This window comes from Theropithecus gelada, chromosome 19 (assembly GCF_003255815.1).
Source record: "Theropithecus gelada isolate Dixy chromosome 19, Tgel_1.0, whole genome shotgun sequence".
Lineage (NCBI taxonomy): Eukaryota > Metazoa > Chordata > Mammalia > Primates > Cercopithecidae > Theropithecus > Theropithecus gelada.
The window spans coordinates 41502740-41516847 of NC_037687.1; the positions used below are offsets into that span (position 1 = coordinate 41502740).

A 14108-nucleotide genomic window follows, 5' to 3' on the forward strand; every position below is an offset into this window, starting at 1 on the left:
CACCTCCCAGGTTCAAGTGATGCTCCTGATTCATCCCCAGTAGCTGGGATTACAGGCACATGCCACCACGCCCAGCTAATTTTTGTACTTTTTTTTTTTTTTTTTTTTTTTTTTTGAGGGGGAGTCTCGCTCTGTCGCCCAGGCTGGAGTGCAGTGGCCGGATCTCAGCTCACTGCAAGCTCCGCCTCCCGGGTTCACGCCATTCTCCGGCCTCAGCCTCCCGAGTAGCTGGGACTACAGGCGCCTGCCACCTCGCCCGGCTAGTTTTTTTGTATTTCTTAATAGAGACGGGGTTTCACCGTGTTAGCCAGGATGGTCTCGATCTCCTGACCTCGTGATCCGCCCGTCTCGGCCTCCCAAAGTGCTGGGATTACAGGCTTGAGCCACCGCGCCCGGCTAATTTTTGTACTTTTAGTAGAGACGGGGTTTCACCATGTTGGCCAGGCTGGTCTTCAACTCCTGACCTCGTGATCCGCCCGCCTCAGCCTCCCAAAGTGTTGGGATTACAGGCGTGAGCCACCGTGCCTGGCCTGAAACCTTAGTTTTTTTGGGTCCCATCCTGGACTGGGTGGAAACCCAGGTCCCTTCCTGCTGCCACTCTGAGGTGGGGGCTGGGTCCTTACGGTGTGTTGAGCACCAGTCGGTCCCACTGCCCCTTCACGTCATCGTCCTCGGGCTGCTCTGTGATGTATAGGCCGTCAAACTCCAGCTTCCGGGCCAGCTCCTTCTCCCGCTTAAAGATTACCAGGGGTACCTGGATAGTGGGAGGAGGCCAAGGGTGGGTGTCAGGCACCTTGGCTGGACCACAGTCTCAGCAGAAGCCATGAGATCTTGCTGGGGTCTGTGTGCGACCCCACATCAGAAGTGCTTTCCCAGTGATAAGGGTAGAAATGAGGAGGTCCAGGCAGAGGGCTCAGGACTGGGATGTGGGGGACATGGGCAGAGGGGTCAGGGCGGGGATGGGGGAGGCGCAGGCAGAGGTGTCATGACTGGAATGTGGGTACATAGATAGATGGATCAGGGCCGGGATGGGGGGCATAGATAGAGGAGTCAGGGCTGGAATGGGGGGGCACAGGCAGAGGGGATAGGGCTGGCAGTGGGGAGGCACAGGCAGGGGTGTCAGGGCTGGGATATAGGGGCATAGAGGGGTCAGGGCCACAATGGGGGTGGGGCACAGGCAGAGGGATCGGTCCAGGATGTGAGAACAGGGGAGCTGTGGGAGTCCAGGAGTGGTGCCTGATGCCACCTAGGGCTTCCCAAGGAGGGAGGTCTGAACTCAGAACTGAAGGATGAATAAAACAGAGGCAGGTGCAAGGAGGTGGAAGCGGGGCAAAGCTTTGCAGGCAGAGGGAACAGCATGTATGAAAGTTTTAAGCCCAAAGAACTCCAATAGTAAAGTTCATCCAATAGTAAAGTATCAAGACCGTTCCCAATTTGAATGTCATCCTTGCTGGAGACCCCTATCATCCTTGCTGGAGACCCCAATCCTGTACCCAGTTCCCCAGCCCTCACCCCAACCCTGGGCCCCCTCTGTCCCAGCCACTGTGAGGGTCCCCAGCCCCAGCCAGTACTCCAGCACCGCCCCCAGCCCCACCCAGCCAATAAGCCCTTGCCCCAGAACCATGGCCATGGGCCCACCTTGAGACAGTTATAGCCAATGATGCAGAGAAAGGCCACCAGTGTATGCAGGAGGCTCAGACACCGCAGGGCGGGCTCCATGTAGCCTGTGCTCTCCTCCAGGAAGTAGTACACCATGTTCTCATCCTCATCGCCCTCTGCCTCCTCTCCGGCCCCCAAGCCCCAGCCAGAGCCGCCACCAGAGCCTGCACCTGACACGTCCCCAGCAGCTGAGCCTTCCATGTCGTCTTCCCCTGGTGGAGAGTCTGAGACCTGAAATGGGGACAGAGATCTATCTGTGGGTCTGCCACATGCAGAGCCCACTCACAAAATTGAGCCTCCGTTCCTGAGATTGGACTGGGGCCATACCAGATACAGTCTTGGTGTGGCTGTCAATCAAGATCAAGGGGTGGGACCAGGGCCCTAGCTAGCAAATCAGACTCTGACCTGGGAATTAGCCTGTTGAACTGAGTGGCACAGAACTGAAGACAGAGTTGGTTCATCTTCATAGTGGAGCTCTAAAGAGACTGCCCACTAATATTAACACTAACACGAAAATTAGTAGCAGTTAAACATTTACACCGTGCTTTTTATATGCCAGGTACTGTTGCTCTAAGTGCCTTACACATACTCATCCTCTTCTTTTCGGTGGGGTGGACGGAGTTTCGCTCTTATCACGCAGCCTGGGTGCAGTGGTGCAATCTTGGCTCACTGCAACCTTTGCCTCCCGGGTTCAAGGGATTCTACTGTCTCAGCCTCCTGCGTAGCTTGGATTACAGGTGCCCACCACCATGCCCAGCTAATGTTTTTGTATTTTTAGTAGAGACGGGGTTTCACCATATGGCCAGGCTGGTCTTGAATTCCTGACTTAGGTGATCCACCTACTTTGGCCTCCCAAAGTCCTGGGATTACAGGCGTGAGCCACTGTGCCTGGTGCCTTATCCTCTTTCAATCCCCACAGCACTAAGAGGTATTCCATTTTACAGATGAGAGGGTTGAGGCTCAGGGACGGTAAGCACCTTGCCTAACGTCATGCACCAGTGGGCGGTGGAGCAGGACTGGGTCCCACAGAAGCCATGCTTTGATCTCTCTAGTCTACCTTACTGTCCTGTTATCTAGACCCCTGGCAAGACCCCAAGGGTCCCTTTGTCTTTCAGGAGGCCTGGTTCTTAGCCCTTTCCTTTCATTCTGTGAGCGGACTGTTTCTTCCTCCCCGCAAACTTCTGTTTAGCTTACGTGAAAGCAAAGATGCTTAACGGAATCAGTGGGTGTTGCCGAGATCTGAGGGCCTGCAGCCAGGCACACAGGACTGGCATGTGGCCGAGCTGAGCAGAGAACTCAGCTCCTGCTCCTGTTCTAACTCCCACAGGCACTCAGGTTTCTGTCCCAGATGGATCCAGGTATCCCCTACTCACCCCCATGGAGGGGGATCCCAGGATCCAGGTGTCCAGCCTGAACCCTCCTAAGGCCCCTGAGCCCAATGCCTTGTCACTTCACTGGAGGAACCCTGAAATTATGATGGGGGCTGAGCCTCCCATCCCACAGCATGGATAAGGGCCTGACCCTCCCAGCCCTTCAGGACCAGCACCTTATAAAACAGCAAGATGAAGTTGATGGCAAATGCCAAGAAGAGGGCAAGGAACCGCAGGGTGTAAAAGTTCCGGGACAGGTAGTTCTGGAGAGAAGACAAAAAGAGAGAAAGCACTCACAGATCAGCCTCTTCCCTGGAGAATTCATCCCATCATTTACCCACCGTCAAAGCACTTGGGCTCTCAATATCTGTTCCTACAACCTATTAATTAATTAATTAATTATTATTTTTGAGACGGAGTCTTGCTCTGTCACCCAGGCTGGAGTGCAGTGGCGCCATCTTGGCTCACTGCAACCTCTGCCTACTGGGTTCAAATTCTCATGACTCAGCCTCCTGAGTAGCTGGGAATACAGGCGTGCACCACCACACTCAGTTAATTTTTGTATTTTCAGTAGAGATGGGGTTTCGCCATGTTGACCAGGCTGGTCTCAAACTCCTGACCTCAGGTGATCCACCCACCTCGGCCTCCCAAAGTGCTGGATTACAGGTGTGAGCCACCGCGCCTGGCCTCAACCTCCTATTTATTCAGTGCTTGCTTATACCAACATCTGGGCTAAGAGCTTTATTTGCAAGAACTTGTTTAATGCTCAGCACAGCACTGTGAAGTGGGTACTACCGTTATGCGCACTTTACAGATGAGGAAACTGAGGCTCAGGGAAGTGGAGTCTTGCTCAAGGTAACATAGCCAATGAGTGGCATAGCTGGGATTTGAACCCAGGCAGTCAGGCTCCAGAGTCCAAGCTCCAAGCCATTTGGCATGCTGCTCCCTGAGTGAGGTCACCCTGTCTGCTTTACAGAAGATGAAAGGGAACTTTTTTTTTTTTTTTTTTTTGAGTCAAGGTCTTGCTCTGTTACCCAGGTTGGAGTGCAGTGACGCAATCATAGCTCACTGCTGCCTCAACCTCTTGTGCTCAAGTGATGCTCCCGCCTCAGCCTCCTGAATACCCAGGACTACAGGCATGTGTTACCACGCCCAGCTAATTAAAAAAACAATTTTGGCTACTCTGGGTGCACTGCCTATAGGGTAGCCCTGCTCTGCAAGGAGCAGTAATAAAAAAAAAAAAAAAAAAAAAAAAAAAGATTAAAAAAAATTCGACTGGGCGCAGTGGCTCACGCTTGTAATTCCAGCACTTTGGGAGGCTGAGGCGGGCGGATCATGATGTCAGGAGATGGAGACCATCCTGGCTAACACGGTGAAATCCCATCTCTACTAAAAATACACAAAATTGGCCGGGTGTGATGGCGGGCGCCTGCAGTCCCAGACTCGGGAGGCTGAGGTGGGAGAATGGCATGAACCCAGGAGGCTGAACCCAGGAGGCGGAGCTTGCAGTGAGCTGAGATCGCGCCACTGCACTCCAGCCTGGGCAACAGAGAAAAAAAAAAAAAAAAAAAGGAAAAAAAATTCTTTTATAGAGACAGGGATCTCCCTTTGTTGCCCTGGCTTATCTCAAACTCCTGGGCTCAAGCGATCCTCCTACCTTGGCCTTTCAAAGTACTGGAATTCCAGGCATGAGCCCCCTCACATGGCCGGGAACATCTTCCATCTCTCCCTCTTTCTCTCCACCTTTCCCTCCATCCCTCATTCTTCCCACAAATTCTCACGAACCACCTTCGTTCCACATGATTCCTTCACCGCCCTCCCCTGCAACTTTTGTTTCGGGACAGAGTCTTGCTCTGTCGCCCAGGCTGGAGTGCAGTGGCGCGATCTCAGCTCACTGAAACTTCTGCCTCTTGGGTTCATACGATTCTCATGCCTCAGCCTCCTGAGTAGCTGGAATTGCAGGCATACACCACTATGTCTGGCTAATTTTTTTTTTTTTTTTTTTGTATTTTTAGTAGAGATGGGGTTTCACCATGTTGGCCAGGCTGGCCTTGAACTTCTGACCTCAGGCGATCCGCCCGCCTCAGCCTTCCAAGGTGCTGGGATTACAGGCGTGAGCCACCGTGTCCAGCCTCCCTTACCCCCTCCTATCAGGCCAGGCCTGGAGAGGAGACAGGATAGAGGGAACCCTGGGACCTGCCTCCCAACACCCACCCTTCTTCCTGGCCTGGATGAGATGAGCGCTTTCCCAGGAACTGGGAGAGAGCTCAGACCTCCACAGCAGCACTGGGAGTAATGGAGGGACTAAGACTCTAAAGGCTGACAGCCAAGAACAGGCCATGGTGGGAAGGCCAGAGCGGTGGCCTCATTGAATGTAGCTCTGGATAGAGGATGGAGGTGGAAGTGTGGGTTGGGTGACCCTGATGAACAGAGGTGTGGAGGTTGGAATAAGGATTGTGAGCAGGGAGGGGACAAGGAACCAAGTGAGGGCCATCTGAAAATGCTACCCTGTCCTCAGGTCTGGGGATGCCTCTGCCCTCTCCCCAGCTAGGGTTCTTCTTGGAGATGAGCTTGAACAGGTGAACTCAAGAACAGGGTGAGCAGGAGAGGTGGACACCAGAGGTGGGGTTCCCGGGGAGAAGAAGGTTCAAGTGACCTGGATGGATCCTCACCAGGAACTTCACCCTCTGCACCTCCAGTTCTCCCCAGAATTCACCCCCAGCTTCTTCCTTCTTTGGAGGGGGTGAGGGAGGTGCTTGCTTCTTGGGGGGCTCTGGTGGGGGTTCGGGAACTTCTTCTTTCTCCCCATTCTCGGCACTGCAGGGCGGGACAGAGAGAGGTCAGGAGGTGCCTGGGCAGGCAATGCATGAGTTCATTCATTCAAAACCATTCGTGGGGGGCCCGCCCCATGCCTGGCCCAGGTTTGGATGGTGCTGGGTACATGGGATGATGAGATAATCAGGACTTGCCCTTATGAGGCTCCAGTCCAATGTGGGAGACAGGCAGTGACAGCCCAGAGTGGTCAGGGCTGGGATGCCGGAAGTTCAGGGGGTTGTGGGAATCTGGAGGAGACACTTCCTCAGCTTAGGAGGGGGTCAGGTGTCCTGGAGAATTGGAAAGGATGAGAGAGACTCAGAGGAGGCATGGGGGCCTGTGTTCCAGGCAGAGGGAAGGCACATGTGATGGCCTGGCGGTTAGATGGGAGTTTTTATTTTTCTGTTTTTTTTGTTTTTGTTTTTGTATTTTTGAGACAGGGTCTTGCCCTGTCACCCAGGCTGGAGTGCAGTGGTGATCCTCCCACCTCAGTCTCTCCACATACCACCATGCTTGGCTAATTTAAATTTTTTTTTTTTTTTGAGACGGAGTCTCGCTCTGTTGCCCAGGCTGGAGTACAGTGGCGCAATCTTGGCTCACTGCAAGCTCCGCCTCCCGGTTCATGCCATTCTCCTGCCTCAGCCTCCTAAGTAGCTGGGACTACAGGTGTCCACCACCACGCCCGGCTCATTTTTTTGTATTTTAGTAGAGACAGGGTTTCACCGTGTTAGCCAGGATGATCTCGATCCCCTGACCTCGTGATCCACCTGCCTCAGCCTCCCAAAGAGCTGGGATTACAGGCGTGAGCCAGCGCGCCCGGCCAATTTTAATTTTTTTTTATAGTGCTCAAGCTGGAGCATTTATTTCTTGATTCTTTTTCTCAGAGCCTCTCTTCCGTGCCTGAGTCTGGGCTGGGTGACACCGAGGACACAGGGTGGCCAGGACAGCCCCGGGGCCTGATCTCTGGAGGCTCCTAGTCTAGGATGGAGGCAGTGATAGGGGCTGGGCACTTCGGCCCCAAAGCCACTCACTCTGCTTTCTCCGGCTCCAGTTCTGGTTCCGGCTCCGGCTCCGGCGGGAGCTCCTCCTCCACTCCATCCACCTAGGGGCGGGGCAACCATCAGGGCTGAGTCCCCACCCCAAGCGCTTCTCAGGGCTGCTTGCCTGTTCCTCTCATCTCCTTTCTTATTTCCCCTGGGTAATCTAAGTTTTACACTTCTCCCCACCAGAAAGAGGCAGATTATGACTCCCATTTTACAGAGGGGAAACTGAGGCTCATCGAGGTGAAGACCTTTGCCCAAAGCACTGCGCAGGGTCGGGCTGACTCCAAGTGCAGCTCTGCTTGTCTCCCACTGCTTCCCACCACCTTGACCTCTGCGCCCCACCATGGCATTCCCAGCACCAAGTGCCTGAGGATGTTTGGGGTTCCTTCCTCCATGGGGTACTTCATTCCCACACCAGTATCTCCGAGGGTCTTTTCCTAGTGGCCCTGACCCTGTCTGGAAACTTTTTTTAGTCTTGGTCTTTCTTTTCCTTTCCTTTCATTTTTTTTGGAAACGGAGTCTCGCTCTGTCGCCTAGGCTGGAGTGCAGTGGCACCATCTTGGCTCACTGCAACCTCCGCCTCCCGGGTTCAAACGGTTCTCCTGCCTCAGCCCCCCTAGTAGCTGGGATTACAGGCGCATACCACCACGCCCGGCTAATTTTTGTATTTTTAGTAGAGACGGGGTTCCACCACGGTGGCCAGGATGATCTCAAACTCCTGACCTCAGGTGATCCGCCCGCCTCGGCCTCCCAAAGTGCTGGGATCACAGATGTGAGCCACCGCGCCCGGCTTCGTTTTGGTCTTTCTTGCCTTCTAATTTGGTCTCTCGGTTTCTTACTCTTTCTGGCTCTCCAGGTATCATTTTCTGTACCTCTCCTGGGCCCTGCACTCTGCCCGGCCCTGCACTCTCTCTCCCCGGCCCTTTCTCCAGGTTTCCATCTCTGTGCGTCTGTGTATCCCTCTGTCTCTGAGCGTCTCTCTTGCCCGGCGCCCGCTCTGTCCCCGTGTGCGTCCTCCGTGGGTGCGTGCGCCCTGCGTGTGCCTATCCCTCTGGCCAGTTCTCTCTTCTCGGTGTGTTTATACCCAGTCGGGCTCTCTTCCTCCCTTCAATGCCTCATCTTTCCAAAACCCCAAAGCCCCCGCCTGCTCTCTCACCCCCAGCTTCCTCTTGAGAATGGGAGAGCCCTCGGGCGTGGGCGGTTCCGCAGGCGTCGTGTCCCCCATGTCCCCGAGACCGCCAGCCCCTTCGGGCCGGAAGGGGCCCCCATCCGTCACGGCCACCGCCCCGTCGGCGCCGCCCGGCCCGGCCTCGTCCACCGCCTCCTCCTCGTCTCCAGCGCCCTCCGCGGCGTCCCCTGCGCCTTCGCTGGCACCCTCGCCGTCTGCGTCTCCGCCGGGCCCGGCCGGCTGCTCGCCGTGCACCTCGTCGCTGGTGGGGTCGGGCATGCCCGCCAGGAGCTCGGTCACCGTCACCTTCTTGGCGCCCTCCACCAGGCCGCCGCCGAACAGCGAGCCCCAGAGCAGGCCCAGCGCGCCCGCCGCCGCCCCCGCGCCAGCGGCCCCCGCGCGCGTCACGGCTGCCCAGAGCAGCGCCGCCACCGCGGTGGCCGCCTCGCGGGCCGTGAGCCGCCGCAGCCGCCGCACGCGCCGCCGCAGGCTGCGGTAGCTGAGGCCGCGCAGGGCCCGGCCCATGGCCGCCGCCACCCGCGCTGTCGCCCCTGCCGCCGCCGTGGCCGCCGTGCCCTCGGGGCCCGCCGCGCTCTCCTCCGCGCCCTCCACGCCCGCCTCCGCCGCGCCCTCGTCCTCGTCGGTCTCCGGCTCGCCCTCGGGCTCCGAGATCTGCGCGGCGATCTGCATCTCGAAGATGGTGTCCTCGCAGAAACTCACGAAGAGCTCCATCTTCTCGGCCTCGCCGCCCTCGTTCACCACGTCGAAGATGAACTGGCGCTTGGACTCCTTCACCTGAAGCGCGGGGCGGCAGACAGGATAGGGGCACCGTCAGCGAGGGCTCGGACAGCAGCAGTGGCAGCTACAAGGGGTCACCGCTGCAGGCGCTATTCTAAATGCACTGTTATTTTTTGTTTTTGAGACAGGGTCAGGTCGGGCGCGGTGGCTCCGCCTGTAATCACAGCACTTTGGGAAACCGGGCAGATCACTTGAGGTCAGGAGTTTGAGACCAGCCTGGCCAACATGGTGAAACCCCCGTCTCTACTAAAAATGCAAAAATTAGCCGCTGTGGTGGCGCACCCCTGTAATCCCAACTACTCGGGAGGCTGAGGTAGGAGAATTACTCGAACCCGTGAGGCAGAGGTTGCAGTGAGCCCAGATCTCGCCACTACACTCTAGCCTGGGCGACAGAGCAAGACTCCGTCTCAAAAAAAAAAAAAAAAAAAAAAAGACAGGATCTAGCTCTGTCTCCCAGGCTGGAATGAAGTGACTATCTCGGCTCACTGCAACCTTCGCCCCCAGGGTTCAAGCGATCCCCATGCCTAGGCCTCTTGAGTAGCTAGGATTACAGGTACCCGACACCATGCCGGGCTGTTTTTGAATTTTCAGTGGAGACAGGGTTTTGCCATGTTGGCCAGGCTGGTGTCGAACTCCTGGCCTCAAGTGATCTGCCCGCCTCAGCTTCCCAAAGTGCTGGGATTACAGGCATGAGCCACCATGACTGGCCTGCTAATTTCTTTTTTTTTTTTTTTTTTTTGAGACGGAGTCTTGCTCTGTCGCCCAGGCTGGAGTGCAGTGGCGGGATCTCAGCTCACTGCAAGCTCCGCCTCCCGGGTTCACGCCATTCTCCTGCCTCAGCCTCCAGAGTAGCTGGGACTACAGGCGCCTGCCACCTCGCCCGGCTATTTTTTTGTATTTTTTAGTAGAGACGGGGTTTCACCGGGTTAGCCAGGATGGTCTGGATCTCCTGACCTTGTGATCCGCCCGTCTCGGCCTCCCAAAGTGCTGGGATTACAGGCTTGAGCCACCGCGCCCGGCCTGGCTTGCTAATTTCTAAAAAAAATTTTTTTGCAGAGACAGGGTCTGGCTGTGTTGGTCAGGCTGGTGTCGAAGTCCTGGCCTCAAGCACTCCTCTGGCCTTGGCCTCCCAAAGTGCTGGGAATACAGGCAGGCGCCACAGCACCCGGCCATGTTGTTGTCTTGGTTATCAATAGCAAACCTATAGAGAGCGCTTTATAGAGAGCACTCATTGCAGGTACTCCTGTAAATGCTTCTGTAAGGCCAGGCCCCAGACAAGCAGTTTCCGTAAAACTCATTTAATCCTCACAAACAAGCCTAGGGCTAGCAGGTTTTCTTCCCATTTTACAGATGAGGACAGGGAGGCTCAGAAAGGTACATGCCCAGGTGACACAGATGAGGTGGCACATATAGGATTTGAAATCCCAGTGAGCTGGCTCCAGGATGGATGTATTTAGCTTCCTTGAGAGGAGGAGCATAGTGCTCGAAGGCAAAGGCAGCCAGACTGCCTGGGTTCAAATCCTGATTCTGCCACTGAGTAGCTGGGTGATTCTGAATTAACTCTCTGGACCTCCGTTTTCCCTCTGTAAAATGGGCATAATAGGACCTACATTATAGGGTTGGTGTGAGGGTTAAATGAGTTAGTAGATGCTGCATGATTAGAACAGCTCCCAGTGCCTGATAAATGCCATATAGTGGGCAGGCCATGGTGGCTCACGCCTGTAATCCCAGCACTTTGGGAGGCCAAGGTGAGCGGATCACCTGAGGTCAGGAGTTCAAGACCAGCCTGGCCAACATGGCAAAATCCCGCCTCTACTGACAATATAAAAATTAGCTGGGTGTGGTGGCACATGGCTGTCATCTCAGCTACTCGGGACGCTGAGACAGGAGAACTGCTTGAACCCAGGAGGTGGAGGTTGCAGTGAGCCGAGATCGTGCCATTGCACTCCAGCCTGGGCGACAAGAGCAAAACTCCATCTCAAACAACAACGATGACAACACCACCGTGCAGTGTTCCCTATTATACTGCCACACAGGTGCTCCGAGGCCACATGGGCATGCGTGGATGCCTGAGGAGCAGGGGAAAGTGGAATGGGAAGGGGTGAGCAGAAGGGAGCGGGTGTTTGGAGGAACAGCACTAAGGGAAAGAGTGTTTGTGTGGGAAGCACGCAGTGGCAGAGGAAGAGGGGAGGGCAGAGCTCCCCCAGCACGTGCAAGGAGTGAGTGGGAAGGGCCATGGTGAACAGGGGCTTCCTGCAGAGGCAGGAATGTGCAGACATCCTGGGTGCCAGGATGCTGCAACCACGTGTGTGCCCGATGGGGGTGTGTATGCAGCGGGGTCCCAAGAGGCATAGATGAGTGTGCAAGATCTCAAGGGTTCCTGCGGAGTATGTGAGGAGACACCAGGGGCCAGGGAGGGATCAGGTGCAAGGAGGGCGTGGCTGCATGGGAGGATGCCAGAAGTGTGCAACCATGAGAGGCTCAGTGTGCACAGTGGGCGTGGGCACATGGGGCAGGCGTGCAAGGGCCTGGGACTCCATGGGGGGACAGGAGGAGTATGAGTGTGAGAGGGGTCTGCAGTTATGCAGTGTGCGTGAGGCAGGCATGAATGTGCGAAGGGGAGCCAAGGGTTTGTGTACTGGCTCCCAGGACAGGGCTCTGTGTGGGACATGAGCCCGCGTGCATGAGCTGGTGTCCCCTGAGGAGACATATGAAGGGCCCAGTTGTGAAGAAGGTGATGGGTGCGCAAGCCTCCCGGGCTATGAGTGTGAGACAAGGAGGGGTGTGCACGTACCTGGGGGCATCTGAGGAACAACAAGCAAATGTGTGTGCAAAAGAATGTGGTGAGGGTGTGTCAGGGCCATGTGGGGAGTGTGAGGGAATGGGGAGGGGAACCATATGTCAGCCAGGTGTGCCAACTGTGCTGGGGACATGCTGGGACCACATGAGTGTACCCTCGGGGCAAGTGAGTGTGTGAGGGGTGTTCAAGCATTTGTGGGCTGGGCATAAGAGGAGCTGAGATAGGGCCCGTCAGGTTAGAGAGTGGGTCTGGGGGCTCTTGTGGGTGAGCCTGAGACTGTGGCCCAAGTGTGTGTGGGTGAGCATGGTTGTGCCGGGGCTACAGTGAGGGCAAGTGGGCAGTGAACGAATGAGGCATGCCAGGGTTCTGGGAGGGCTCACTGGCATCCTCAGGGCGTGTGTGCAAGAGGTGTGCACCCACGTGTGGGCCCAGAATAAGTGGGGGTACACATCGTGTGCTAGGACTTCAGAATGCATCTGGGGGCACATGTGATGACTGGTGAAGGGTGGGTCAGCATGCCAGGGCACCCCAGAGCCCCCAAGGCGAGAGTGTACAAGCGTAAGCATGAGCGGGCCAGGACCAAGAGACGGCACACCGGGGCTGCTGGGAAGGTGAGCAAGGGGTGTATCGCCATGCGGGTTCAAGGAGGTGACAGTGTGGGCAGGGCTGCATCAGGGCTATAAGGGCCTGCCAGAGCTCCCAGGGTGTGCGTGTAGGGGAAAAGCATGGCGTGTGAGCACCCACAGTCAGGACACACTGACCCTGCTTCATGCCCAAGGGCTGTGCATCCTTGTGTGGTCCAGGTGCGCAAGAAATGGCCAGGGGCGAGCCAGGGATGTTCAAGGGCACAGCAGGGCAAAATGTGTACAAAAGGGTGGGCGTGGGCTTGCCAGAGTAGGGCAGATATGCGAGGCACGGCACGGCCCCCTGTGGGGTCCGAGCGTGCCGGAAGTGAGCACCCACATGCCCGAAGCCCCAGGAGGCGAGCATGCACGCGCGCGTGTCCCCCGACCTGGGGCATCTCCCACTGGGCGCGGTTGGTCTCCGAGATCTCGAAGTAGATGCGCTCGATGCGGCGCGAGGCGCCCATGATCTCGATGCGGCCCAGGTAGGGGCGGAAGTACTCGAGGATGCTCTCGGCCAGCTCCAGGAAGTTGTGCAGGCGCGGGTCATGCGGCACATGCTCCGACAGGTTGGTCAGCAGCACCGCCACGTTGAAGCCGATGTCGCGAGCTGGCTCCTGGAAGCGGTTGGCGAACTCCTCGCAGTTGATCATCTCGTTCTCATCCGCTTCGGAGCACGAAAGCAGGAACTGGATTTCTGGACCGCTGAACTGCTTCTGGCTGTCCATGGCCTGGGGGCGGGCAGGGAGGTCAGTGGGGTGGCCTGGAGAGCCTCAATTCTCTCTCTCTCTTTTTTTAGACAAGGTATCGCTGTATTGCCCAGGCTGGAGTGCAGTGGCACAATCATGGCTCACCACAGCCTCAACACATCCCTCTTGCCCCCATCCCAACCCCTGGGCTCAACTGCCCAGCCTCCAGAGTAGCTGGGACTATAGGCACACACCACTACACCTGGCTAATTTTAACTTTTTTAATTTTTTTTTTTTTTTTTTAGAGATAGGGTCTCCCTATGTTGCCAAGGCTGGTCTCAAACTCCTGGGCTCAAGGGATCCTCCCACTTCAGCTGAAACCTGTTTTTTTGTTTGTTTGTTTGTTTGAGACAGAGTTTCACTCTTGTCGCCCAGGCTGGAGTGCAGTGGCATGATCTCGGCTCACTGCAACCTCTACCTCCCAGGTTCAAGTGATTCTCCTGCCTCAGCGTCCTGAGTAGCTGGGATTACAGGCTCCTGCCACCACATCTGGCTAATTTTTTGTATTTTTAGTGAGATGGGGTTTCATCATGTTGGCCAGGCTGGTCTCAAACTCCGGTCCTGTCCTCAGGTGATCCACCCACCTCCGCCTCCCAAAGTGCAGGGGTGACAGGTGTGAGCCACCACGTCCAGCCATAACACTGTTTATCTGTTATCCTGCTGATGGAAATGTAGGCTGCTTCCAGATTTGTTTTGTTTTGTTTTCTCCTGAGACTGGGTCTGGCTCTGTCACCCAGGCTGGGGCGGTGCAGTGGCGCAATCTCAGCTCATTGCAGCCTCCACCTCCCAGGGTCAAATGAGTCGTGTGCTTCAGCCTCCTGAGTAGCTAGGACTACAGTTGCATGCCACTGTGCCTGGTGAATTTTTGTATTTTTTTGTAGACGGGGTTTTGCCATGTTGCCCGGACTTGTCCCAAACTCCTGAACTCAGGTGATGTGCCCTCCTCTGCATCCCAAAGTGTTGGGATTACAAGCATAAATCACCAAGTTCACCCACAGATTTTTTTTTACAGACAACATTTTTCTTGAACATTCTTGTGCTGATTGCCCATGCATTTTTGCAAGAGGTTCTCTAGAGCAGCGTA

General features: G+C 56.0%; 1 protein-coding gene across 2 annotated transcripts in view; it reads right to left on the reverse strand.

The window, feature by feature from the left end:
- RYR1 (ryanodine receptor 1) overlaps positions 1-14108 on the reverse strand; it is a 160168-nt gene that overhangs the window by 12584 nt on the left and 133476 nt on the right. For both annotated transcript variants that reach the window (XM_025369191.1, XM_025369190.1), the window contains 7 exons: positions 12665-13006; positions 8043-8849; positions 6875-6945; positions 5702-5846; positions 3206-3292; positions 1639-1890; positions 624-754 (listed from right to left, as the gene is read on the reverse strand). In XM_025369191.1, coding sequence (XP_025224976.1) covers positions 624-754; positions 1639-1890; positions 3206-3292; positions 5702-5846; positions 6875-6945; positions 8043-8849; positions 12665-13006 — 1835 coding nt within the window. The remainder of the gene's footprint in view (positions 1-623; positions 755-1638; positions 1891-3205; positions 3293-5701; positions 5847-6874; positions 6946-8042; positions 8850-12664; positions 13007-14108) is intronic.